The 12,053-nt window shown below is 38.1% G+C and overlaps 1 protein-coding gene across 4 annotated transcripts in view; it reads left to right on the top strand.

The window, feature by feature from the left end:
- Positions 1 to 12,053, top strand: part of rnmt (RNA (guanine-7-) methyltransferase) — a 32,936-nt gene that overhangs the window by 16,589 nt on the left and 4,294 nt on the right. For all 4 annotated transcript variants that reach the window (XM_041245148.1, XM_041245146.1, XM_041245149.1 and 1 more), the window contains 3 exons: positions 642 to 823; positions 3,581 to 3,745; positions 7,359 to 7,476. In XM_041245148.1, coding sequence (XP_041101082.1) covers positions 642 to 823; positions 3,581 to 3,745; positions 7,359 to 7,476 — 465 coding nt within the window. The remainder of the gene's footprint in view (positions 1 to 641; positions 824 to 3,580; positions 3,746 to 7,358; positions 7,477 to 12,053) is intronic.

Raw genomic sequence — 12,053 nt, 5'->3', positions numbered from 1 at the left:
GTCTGCTATAGTGCACGGATAGTGTAATGATTATTGCCCCCATTGTCAAATAGGTAAAACAGCAATAACGATCCATGATGTGGTATGGAACAGAAAAGCCAGAGCACTTATTCTTTATGGGGTGCTTCCTTCAGTGATTGAGGACAGGTTTCAAACCCCTGTGCACCAGAACAGCCTTTTTGATAAGAGCTTTGAAACAGACTTTAAAGTTATAAGGACAAAAATGTGTCATATTTTAACAATGAAAAGAAGAGTTACAATAAACAGTTGTATCAACACTTGGGGATGTATAACACTATTTCTCGGAACCCCGCTACTCTTTAAATGATTAAATGAATGTTCTAATACAGTTCTTGACTGTAAATAAAAACTTAAACAAAAAATAGGTGCGACTGATCGCTGACAAGATTTTAAACAAGTGTTATGTAGTCTACACCATATTCCAGTTAAATTAAATATTTCTCTGTTGAAAAATCTTAGTGACATAATTATAAACACATATAATAAGTATTTTTTTTTTTTTACAAAGCCACTTTTACAGCAGGGGTCTCCAACCCTGGTCCTGGTGAGCTACTGTGGCTTCTGGTTTTCATTTCAACCAGTCACTAAGTTAATTAATTTTCTTTCTACTCCCCCTCTAGGAGCTTCTAGCAGATAAACTAAAAGATCCTGAGATGTACTTTGATATCTGCAGCTGTCAGTTTGTCTACCACTATTCCTTTGAGACACAGGAGCAGGCAGACATGATGCTTCGGAATGCCTGTGAGAGGCTGCGACCCGGTGGTTATTTCATTGGCACAACACCCAATGCCTTTGAACTTGTGTAAGTCTGCTTAAGCCAGTCATTTTTAATTGTAAGCCATCCAGTGATCTTTTGCTTGAATATGCTACCATTTGCTTTCCTTGGGTGCTTTTTCTGTGCATTAAGTCAAAGGATCAAACAACTGATGAGTAAATTAAGTACGAGATAAACAACGATAGTGTTGAATCTGTAAAAAGAATTAATTGTTTCGAATGCCATTAGGCATGAGAAGTATATAAGTGAGCTGTAAGCTTGTTTGAACAATGCTTAAAGGCAAGAAAGAAATGCAAAAGCTGAGTTTAAGTCCATCGTACAGGTAACAGATGGAGGCTTACAAAGTGATGAAATTGCTGTTCTTGAACCTGTCCAGAAGAGAAGTGAAATAAAAATTAGAAGGGGGGTGTTTATGTGCAAATGAATTTTGTGGTAGAATATGGTGTGAAATTGTAGCAGGGAGATGCATAGGCAATGAATAGTACACTGGAATGTAAAGTAGGCATTAAATACTCAGTTCTTGCAGTTTAAATGAATGAAAAACTACATCTCCCAGAATGGCATAGCTATCCAAAAACACTGATTTGATTTGATAATCAGTTAAGATAATACACGTATTTGTTATTTAACAAGCCAGGCAGGTTTTAAAAACAAAAGCTGTCTGTGTGAAGGTAAGGACCTGGACCGGAATATGGTGTATGTAAAACAAAGAATATTTAAATCTGATTGTGTGAAATAATATATTTTAAAGTCAATAAACCAGATTAGTGGTCTCAGTGATAGTTAGTGATCCTGTTAAATATGGGTTCTGCTCCAAAAACAGGAGCTAGAATTATTTTTTTTTGTTTTTGTATTGTTTGTTAAAAGAAGCAGTGTTGCCAGTAGAAAAGGGACAGCGCTGAACAAATAAACATACATGTACTGTCCTGTTTAAACCTGTCCATTACTGTCGACAATGCTTTATCCACCAAAGACTAAAGTGTTAGGAACCCAGAACTGGGTTCAAAGTTGTTATACTGAAATAAATGAAATCGGTGGTTAGCCAATAAACACCGGAAAACACTGGGAAAAACTGTAGAAAAATGGTTAATTCATTTACGTTCACTTTACCTTTTGTCTATTAAAAAATAAAACCTACTACAAAAATAAATACATTTCCCAGTACTGCTGTGCAACGTCCAGCCTTCCTGACTTGCATCTGTCATTGATTCGTTCTGAATACTTTAAACCCGCCCCAACTACTGAGCGACCGCACATTCCTACATTTCTATTGGAGATTACAATCAGATAGAGGCTTGTTAGCAGGATTTAAAGCTGTATTAGTTAAGATACAGAGGATTTAAAACAGAATTATGGTGACATGTACAAAAATGTATTTCAACAAAAAACCCAGAAGAATGTGCCTGTGACCATAGGGATATTGTTGTGGAAAACTGCTAAGGAATGAAGGTACAATTTAAGTGTGCAAGTACTGTCAAGTTACTACTGTACATATTTTGACAGAAAAAATGGTCAAGCATTTTGGAAAGTAACCAAAAACACTAATTTCATACAGTATATAAAGAAACTATTTACATAACTCAAAAATAGCTAAAAATAAGCACTGAAAAATACAATTAATAAAACCAGAAAAAACAAAAGCTCTAACTATAATTAACTAATTGAATTATTCTGACTGATTTTGTTGACGTATCTAGTTTTCTATTGCTTCGTAGCACAAACTGGATATGTGAATCAACAATATCTGCCCCGCACTCCCCTTCAAAGCTACACAGCCAGTTAGAAGATTCATAGAATTAATCGATAAAGTTCAAAGGGTGACGTCACAAATGTTAAGGGGGAAAAATACATGCATGGCAGATTTATGTAAAGCTACAATGTATATGTGTATCTAAAATGGATAGCCAGAAATATTCAGCTGTCAACCATTATTGCAGAGAAGTTTTGATGCTTCAGAAAACTGGTATGGGTTTAATTTTATCACTTGCTGAATTAACAAAAATATTAATTATTGCACAATCACACCATTGCATTTAAGTACAAAGGTAGGTGTGTTCAAATATAATGTATTGCAATGAATCTGAGAGTACACTATGTTGAATCAAGCATTTTCTAATAAAATAAAGCATTCACACATTTATTTGTTATCTCATGCTTGGATGCTTGTCTGGTCTGAACACTGGAGAAAAGTACTCTGATCTGTGCATACTGACTGAGTGTTTTGATGACCCATCTTTTTAACAAGCTTCGCGCAGATTTATTATTTATTAACCATAAGTGTTGTCTGTAGAACCGAAGCCAGAGTTCGTGGGTAAGGAAGCGAAACGGCAAGCTGTAGATAGGTTGGTTTGAAGATGCTCAGGTCTAAAGAGAACTGTATTTGTTAAAACTTGTCTGTGATTAGTAAACCAGAGATTGCATGTTTTATTTCGCTATTTATATATTGCAGTTATAAAATAGGGTTCTACATGTATTGGTATTTTTTTTAATCACAGAACAATGTACTGTGTGTGTATCTATCTATCTATCTATCTATCTATGTATATAATACAGTTTTTTTTTATATCATTTGATCCCTGTTTATATGTGAAAGACAGGCCCCTGTTTTCAGTCATTGTTAAATTGTTATGCCATAAAATGTGCCCTAAATAGAAATGTTGGAATCAGCTATGTAAGTTAAGTCTTATTGCCTGAACTGATAGAAATTCTGTGTCTCATTTTAGCAAGTTTCAGATTTTGTCATTAAGAATCAGACTTTAAGAATCTTTCCATCTCTATTCACAGAAAGCGTCTTGAGGCATCAGAGACCAATTCTTTTGGGAATGAGGTCTATAGAGTTACATTTCAGAAGAAAGGGGAATATCCACTGTTCGGATGCCAGTATGACTTTAACCTTGAAGGAGTGGTCAATGTCCCTGAGTTCCTTGTTTACTTCCCGTTATTTGAAGAGTAAGTAAATTAACGTCTTGTCTCTGTTTAAGATGTTGTAGTTCTGCTTTGTACCTGTAGATGTCACAGTACTCATTCCCTGCCTTGCTGGCATGAAACCTTGCTGCCCATTCAACATGGATGCCAACATTCTAAAAACATTTTACAATGTGCTGTCACTGCATTTGCTGATCTTTCCCTGATAAAATAATGTCATGTTAGTTACAATTAGTTGTTCTGTTATGTATTTATAATTGCACTATTAATAAACTATCCTTTATACAGTTGCACAGCTTTGTTTACATATTTATATCTGCAATATTTTATTGCATTAATCAGATATTCAAAAATTGAAGTTCATAATAAATTTATTGTGTTATAAACTATTAATATACAGTATTATAGTTTAATTTTATTGCTATATTTACTGTTACTGCTAGTAACTTTTGTTTGTAAATAAATTTGGTGTGGTAGACTTCAATGCAGGATGTGGAGCACAGTGCTTGTTTATCTGGGCACGTTTGGTAGTAAAATGCTGTCTGCTCTGCCTGACTTCTTTGCCTCCCCTTCTATAAATCCCCTCTCTCTGTTGGATAACACTTTGCAGTTAGGCTTTGACTTGTCAAACTGCCCAAAAATGTCTCCCCATTAGTCTTTCTGGCATTTCCATCACTGGAACTGGCACTGCATCTCTAGTGTCTTTCCCCATGAGCCCTTGCACTATCCTCTCTCTAAACTCTGCCCTGTCATTTGACGTTGTCATTTTTTGAAAAAAAGAGATTTACGATTGCAGCCTCCTTTAAGTGGTGATACAATCGAAGGTACCATTTCACAGAGTTGTGTTTGAAGGGATAGTATGAGCACAGCTGGTCTGCTTTGTTAATGACCCTATTAGAAACCCCCAGATGGCTCAAATGCAGCCATTCAGGTGCCAGAGGCTCGATGGGTTGGGATGCCAGATTCCCCTGCACCTAACTGAGAAGGTCACAGCATTTGGGCAGTCTCCATGGCTGGCTGTTCAGGAGCTGCATCAGTGCTGAAAACCAGTCTCCTGGGCCTTCAAGGGGCTACTAGAAGCACCTTGGCCTGGTCCTGCCTGATTTTCCGGAACTTGTTAAAGACACGGGCCGGTTATGAAAACCCCCTCTGACTGTAGTTGCAGCTGTCTGTGCCGGTCTGTGAGGCTACTGAGGCCTTGTGCTCCAGTTTGCCACTGGTTTGCACACTGGGGGTGGCCACTTCGGAAGCAAATGCACGAGCTCCCATGCACAGTGAGAGTGCTGAAAAATCTCATCCACAGAAAAGCCAAAGCTGCTGCCTTGCTGCTAGAAGAAGCCAAGTTCCTGCCAGCAGCCTGCCTTTTCATTTTGGAGACGCAGAGCAAGTTTTGTTCACCAAACGCAGCTTCTCTAGCTGCTGTGGGTGAGGGTCTGTGACTTTCAGAAAGAGACTTCAACAAACAGGCCTGATAGGCTACCAGTATACTGTTGTAATTAATCAGCCTTGCGGTTTAACACACTGGCTAGTATACATGCTTCAGAATTACTGCTGAGACCCAACACTGCTTGTTAGGGGAGCTAGCGTCTTTGATCAGGAATGCTAGTTTAGCCGCTTGTTCCAGAGTGGCAGTTAAATCCTCTACTGGTGGAAGTTGGGCCAAACCACGCTTTGAACTCGTCTCGCAGGCTGTACAGCGCATCCATCGACTGGGAAACTGCTGGAGCTGTAGCCAGGTGACCCCAGGATGATTGGATTTCAAAAAGAAAATCCAGGTGCACTGGGGGGGTGGGGGAGGGTGAGCAGGCAGCAGGCTTATCGGCAAAGATGGACTGCCTTGTCTCATCTGTAGGCCAGAGCACTTGAAAACTGCAGTGGCCGTCTAGTCAGTGGCAGAAGCTCTGCCAACAAGGGAAGCTTAATTGCAAGGGATGTGCTGTCTGAATGCCAGCTCCTGTTTGCCTCAAAGGTGGCGATGGACAGTAGGTCGTCCTGCTGTCAGTCTGTGCTTGTAGCCCCTTGGTACCCCAAGGGGTCAGGGGGGGGGCAGGCGGAGCCACAGACTCACACAGCAGCTCTGTAAGCACTGTTCCCTGATGGGGAAACAGCCAGAGTTTTTCTAGCTACTCTACAGTGTGCCGAACTGTTGGAATGGCTGGCCTTGTATAAGTCATAGGAATAAAACCCAGGCATGATGCAAGTAGCAATGCAGTGTACAGTAATGTACAGCTGCTGCATTAGTCTGCTCAAACAGCCATAGGACGGGTTAAGACCCGAACCAAGTACTCTGGTACTGGACCAGGGGTGGTACCTGATTAAATAAGGGGGTTGGGAACCGGTGCGGTCATTTTGCAGTCGATACGTTACCGGGATGGTGCGGGGTTGGTTCGGTACCGGTTCAGTGCCTTAGCTCTGGGTCGGTACAGTACAGAGTTCGGAACTGGAATGGTAACTGGTCAGTTCGGTACCGGTTCAGTGCCTTAGCTTCAAGACTTGCACTAGGTCGGTACGGTACGGGTAGAACGGGTCGTTGACCTTGTTACTGGTACAGGACGGATCTAAACAGTTCTTGTTACTGTGGGAAGCAATATACAGCGATGCCTACCTGTACGTGGCAACAGTACCAGTATGGTAACCTCGTCGTTCCCTGTTCGTTAAGTTTGGTACCGGGTCATTCACTTTGGTACCGGTACTGTACGGGTGTGCTCTGTTCGTAATGGTGATGGAAGCAGTCACCAAAACGGCAACGAGATACTGTGGGAAAGAGTGCTTTAAGCAATCTCAGCCAAAGCATGTATCGCATCAAATATTCTCACAGAAAACGGTAATAAAACAATTAGTTCGGAATTAGTTCAGAAATAATATTGTTACCAAAACCAAAAAAGTTGTTTTATCTCCAGCTGGAGCTATGTGAGGAGAGCACAAGTTAGCCAACTTAAGTTGCAGTACAGGAGTGGCCAGATTCACGTGAGGCACAAGGCTGCTACGGGATATAGTAAACTATCTTACAAACTAATACAATGTTAATTATTGCACAAATTGGTGTTCTACACAAAATTAGTAAGTAATATATGCAGATAAAAGCAAGTACTTATCTGTATAGGCTCTCTTTCAGGTTCACTTCTTTATCAGTTCTGTGCAAGCAGTCCCCTTATGTCCTTGGGAGCGGGCCATGACTCTCACAGGCTCGTCTGAGCAGCTTTGGTATAGGATGTTCAGGTTTTGGGATCTTTATGGCGTAAACAGCCATTAGGTAATGGTTACATTTCTATTTTAGGGAACCAGGGTTATGATAATAACCTAACATTATCTATCCAGAAGCTATCTTCTGAGAAGTGAGCTTTATTTTATAAGACTGCATGTGAAATTATTACATAATGTAGTTTTTCACAATCCCTCACAAAAAAAAAAGCAAAATCAACATTTATTTTGGTCACGATAGAATCGTGGCCCTAATCATGTCCATTGATTTATTGTAGGATATTAATTTCAATTCAATATTCCACACCCTGTCCATGTAGATCACAAAACAGGGGAAAATGTTAAGTTAAATTATTTTTAGAATGTTATTTACATGACTTGCAGACATTAAGCTCTGGAACCTGCTTTTTAACATAATTTTAAATAAACTTTACAGGATGGCAAAGAAGTATAACATGAAACTTGTCTTTAAAAAGACTTTCCGTGAATTTTTCGAAGAGAAGATTCAGATTGAGGAGCACAAAATGCTGATGAGAAGGATGCAGGCCTTAGAGGTGAGTACTGTTGGCGATATAATAGACTTTTTTTTTCTGTAGCAGTTCTTCAACTGTCCCTTCAAAGATTAAGCAGTCTGAATTAAATTTATAGTTTAGTTCAAATATTTACATTAATATCAATCTTATTTCCCCTCTAGACTGCAGTATAGGTAGGAAACCTGATAATTATTTCCAACCATTAAACTACCATTGCACAGACACAGTTCCTTAAGACCTTATCATACTAATATTACCACTACACCAACTAAAATGTAAATGCTGTTTACATTTCTCAGCGAAATTTTAAACAAACTACTAACAATGTACCTCTATATGGCAGTGCTCCATGTAAGATGTGTAAAGGGTGTTTTATGTATTGCATAAGTATGAATTATGTATGGTATTTAAGTTTAGTGCCTAACCAATACACAACAATTTAGCTGTGCACCTTGAGTTTGCATCTTATCAAGCTTTTTACACTTTGCAATGGTCAATTGTGAATACTGCATGCTTCAAATACTTCAACAACCAATCGGGGATAGTTTTATATACTTTCAAAATGAAAGTATAGCTAGATAGATGGAAAACTAGACTAGGGAGTTTTGTTTTCTGTGGGAGATCTTGACAGATGAGTTGACAGATCTATCTGATGGTGAACTTCACATTGCGACACGTTATTTATAAAATTCATTCTGATCCTAGCTCATGAGAGTTGTGGCTACCGCTGATAATTTTAGTTTAGGTAGGAGATCACTAAATTACATATGTCTAAAGAAATACAATTTAGTACATTTTTAAACTTTTTTTTTACATTCAGACTAGGTAGTCTTATGGTATTTCGTCAGAGTGAAAATGTTCTTCAGACTTGGCTGTTTAAAAAGCTATAATACGGTACAATTTAGGTGTTTTTTTGTCCTGATAGAACAAGCTGAATGTCAAATTATGTCAGTCAGCCCTCAAACAGGTACAATTTACGCCATAGCGGAAGGGTTAAGTATATTCTATCTGCAGCACTGGAATACATTCTTTTGTCTGTTTTTCACAGCTATAGTGTGTGTGTGGTCAGTAAAGCAAATAGTAATAATTGTTGTTTTTGTACAGTTGTTCACATTGCAATTTAAAGTTTGTTAAAGGTTTTTACAAAACAGGTTGCGTATGTAAGATCTGCCGGCAGTAGTCACGCCTCTGGTTGTTACATGCCCTCTAGTTTTTACTGGTAACATCCCATTGTGTTCTAGACATATGACTAAGGCCCTGTAAAAATCGTGGACATTTTCTTTAAAATTCACACCAGTGTCATGGGTAAAGTATCGTATTTCACGGAATGTGCACGGAACTATTTTATAAATTGTGTACAGATTTGTTTTGTTTTGTTTAAACATCAAATACAGAGAAATGCACTGACAAAAATAAACGACAGTTATTCAAGCACTTTACAGTAGCTTGTGAAACGGTGTTGTAATTAATTACAACACCGTTTGTATTTGCAAGGACAGCTTTCTGTTCTAGTATATCAGATGCATGTTCACCATTTAGGTCTTGCAAAACAAATAGTGTGTAACCCATACTGATCTTGGGCATCAGTCTACTCGTCGATGACCAGCCACCAGACTGTTTTACCAATTCCATAATCTTCTGCTTGTAATAATCGACAACTTTTAAGGTAAGTATTCATGTCTCAGCTGGGCTGATGAAGGAATCGCTCCACCATTTGCTACATTCTGTCTGAAGAATTTACATAACTTTTGTCAGGTCAAACTCCTCTTGTCAGGTCAAAATTTTATGTGTTTTCAGTGGACTTTTGGAACATGCAAAGAGACAAAAAAACGGTGACTTCCAGGTAAAGCAGTTGCAGTACGGCTCTGGGTTTCCGCCTTTCTGTTTCTGTGAATACTTGAATCTAAATGCCCGTCAACGTCCGATTCTCGGTAGTGATCTAGAGTAATGTTGCAGGAGGTACAGAAGAGCTTACCTCTGTCGCTGTGTAAACTCCTGCTGGATACTGCTTTATGTGATCTGCTGCAGACACATTTTTAGCCTTTTTAGAGACATCCATTTTCTTGTTTACAGTGTGTAGTATGTTAATTTCCCACCTAGATTGTATATAGTCACATGACATAATCACTGCACAGCACTGTACATGACAAACAGTATGCACAGGTACACAGCAGAGCTGTACAATTTCTTTAATGGAAATGTATTATTCCTTGTGAATATTGTAAAAATCGCAGTATTGGGCTAATTTCACAGGATCTGACGTGACATCGCACTACTGTAGGGGTATTCCATTCAATTTTCTGTCAGGCCAGATAAGGCAATGTCCAAACCTTGGGGTGCCACAGGGGGCTCAAGATGTAGTGGTGGGGGGGGTTGTGTAAATGGTCATGAAAAGCTGACTGTCAAATCACACTTTACATAGAGTAACAGAATGCTGCAACACTGCACTTGCACCAATCAACTAATACATCTCAGAAATGACTACTTAATATGATACAATGTCTGATCGCCATTAAAAATAAAATGCTAAATATATTTCTGCTGTTTCAGACAATATTCAAACGACATCTTGCAAACAATTAATTATACAAATCCCACTGTAATGCTATTAAAACAGCATGTTATTCATTTTAATTAACTAGGCAATGTTCTAAAAATGACTGCGCAGAAAGCATTCAAGTGAACTAATGAAAGTACGTCAGTTAGTGATAACTTTATTTGTTGTACAAGCATCTTAAGTGCCTGATTTAAAAGTGTAGCACAGTGCCTAAATATGCATTTTCTAGCTCCAGTGTGTTTAAGTGTAAATGAAAATGTTCTAAATTAAATGCATGACAGTAAACAGAGGGAAAATAAACCAGTGTATATCCAACGTGCCATCTTTGACAGACGTGCTGTAGGTACATTTCGTACTGTTGCCAAATAAAAGATCTTTGACAGGCTTGGTTTCTTCTGCTAATTTCATGTGCTTGAACACTTACTGGTGGCTGCATTGCTATTTTTTTCCTAAATACGTGCTTTATCATATGAAAAATAAAGAAAATAGACATAGGCACTTAAGTTTTTCATGTATTCTATAGTAAAGCCCAGTACACAGCAGCCCAAGCCTTTCTATAATAAACTGGAGACACAGATCTGGTGTTTTGCAAGATTAAAAACAATGCTTTGACACCAGGTCAAACGTAATAAGTTAATCAAGCATATAACTTAATACAATACCTAAAGTACTTTACTAACGTATTTAAATTAAACTACAAAACTACTTTCATGTTCCAATCACATGTTGCATGTTTCCCAGCTAAATCTAGCGAAATTAAAGCCATTTCCAATATTGTTTATCCTAAAACTGTATGTAAAACTGTAATGTTTGAGAATAGGTTGTGAAGGCTTTATTTTGCTCCACTGAATAAACTATATTAAAAACAAGATGTCAAAACGTAAAATTAGAAACTTTTTCATGTGTGTTTCAGGCAGTACACATCGCTTTTTCTTTACCTACCATTGTAGTTTCTTTGCAATAAAGTAGCAAATGACACATTTTCATAAAGTAATAGCATTACTGAGGGGTTTATTTTTGTAAAGCTGTGCACAAAAGTGGAAACTGTCAGATTTAATTTAAATAAACTCTTCAAGAAATAAATGGAAAAGGGGGTGTTGCACAAAGAAAAAAAAAAACACCATTCTGGTTTTTGTTTATCACTCTCATAACAGAAAATAGGATCAAAACAAAATGTTGATCACTATACTTAACATTTCCCTTGCTAGTTTGGCCCATGTCTGGAAAGTGTGAAGCATTTGAGTGATTACCTGCACCTGTATGCCATGATTTTGACTTGTGTATCAGCAATTTCAGCTTTTGTAATGGACAGGCCAAAAGAGCCACCAATTGAGGAACCCTGCTGTACTGGCATTATGTCTTCAAACTAACAATGCGCATGTGCGACGGCTCTGAAGTTCCAGTAAAAGGTTAATATTGTGTCATTATGAACGCATCCATAATAAGAATATTCTGACAGTTTCTAACATGCTTGCAAACAGGGATAATGTGTTAATGTTTATTTTTCGGTAAGACGTGTACGCAGCTTTCGGGACCTTTTAAGCCACCTGCTAACGTGATTAAGAAATCTCGATTTATACGCCACACAGCTACTCCAAAACTCAATTAGAAGCAGCACTGAATAGCTCGTAGCATAGGAAAAGGGTAACAACTGAAACACTATTAGCCATTATAGCATTTCTTAATACATTTAAAATGCACTCACTGTTGCAGAGTTTGAGCATTGACTCGACCGGTAAGGTTGTAGTTAATGGTAATGAATACCCCATAAGTTAGCATTGAAGTATGTACAGTATTTATTGAAAGTACTCATGACTTTCAAGGTAATGTTGCATTTACTCCTTGCATTTAGAGATTTAAACAAGTGGTCTGCCAGTCTGTGTCTGGAGCAAAATTAAAAATCATGTGCACTAATGCAAACCACAGTTTAATAATTGTAAAGAAAGGAGAATTCCTAATGCATTTTTATTTAAATGGAACTTGCAGTACGTGAGACACTACTGGGATACACACATGATGTCAGTTAGTTAACTTTGCTGTA

Source organism: Polyodon spathula, chromosome 3, assembly GCF_017654505.1.
Source record: "Polyodon spathula isolate WHYD16114869_AA chromosome 3, ASM1765450v1, whole genome shotgun sequence".
NCBI classification, from domain to species: domain Eukaryota; kingdom Metazoa; phylum Chordata; class Actinopteri; order Acipenseriformes; family Polyodontidae; genus Polyodon; species Polyodon spathula.
Note: the sequence above shows the minus strand (reverse complement) of the source record. Positions and strands in the feature narration are given on the sequence as shown.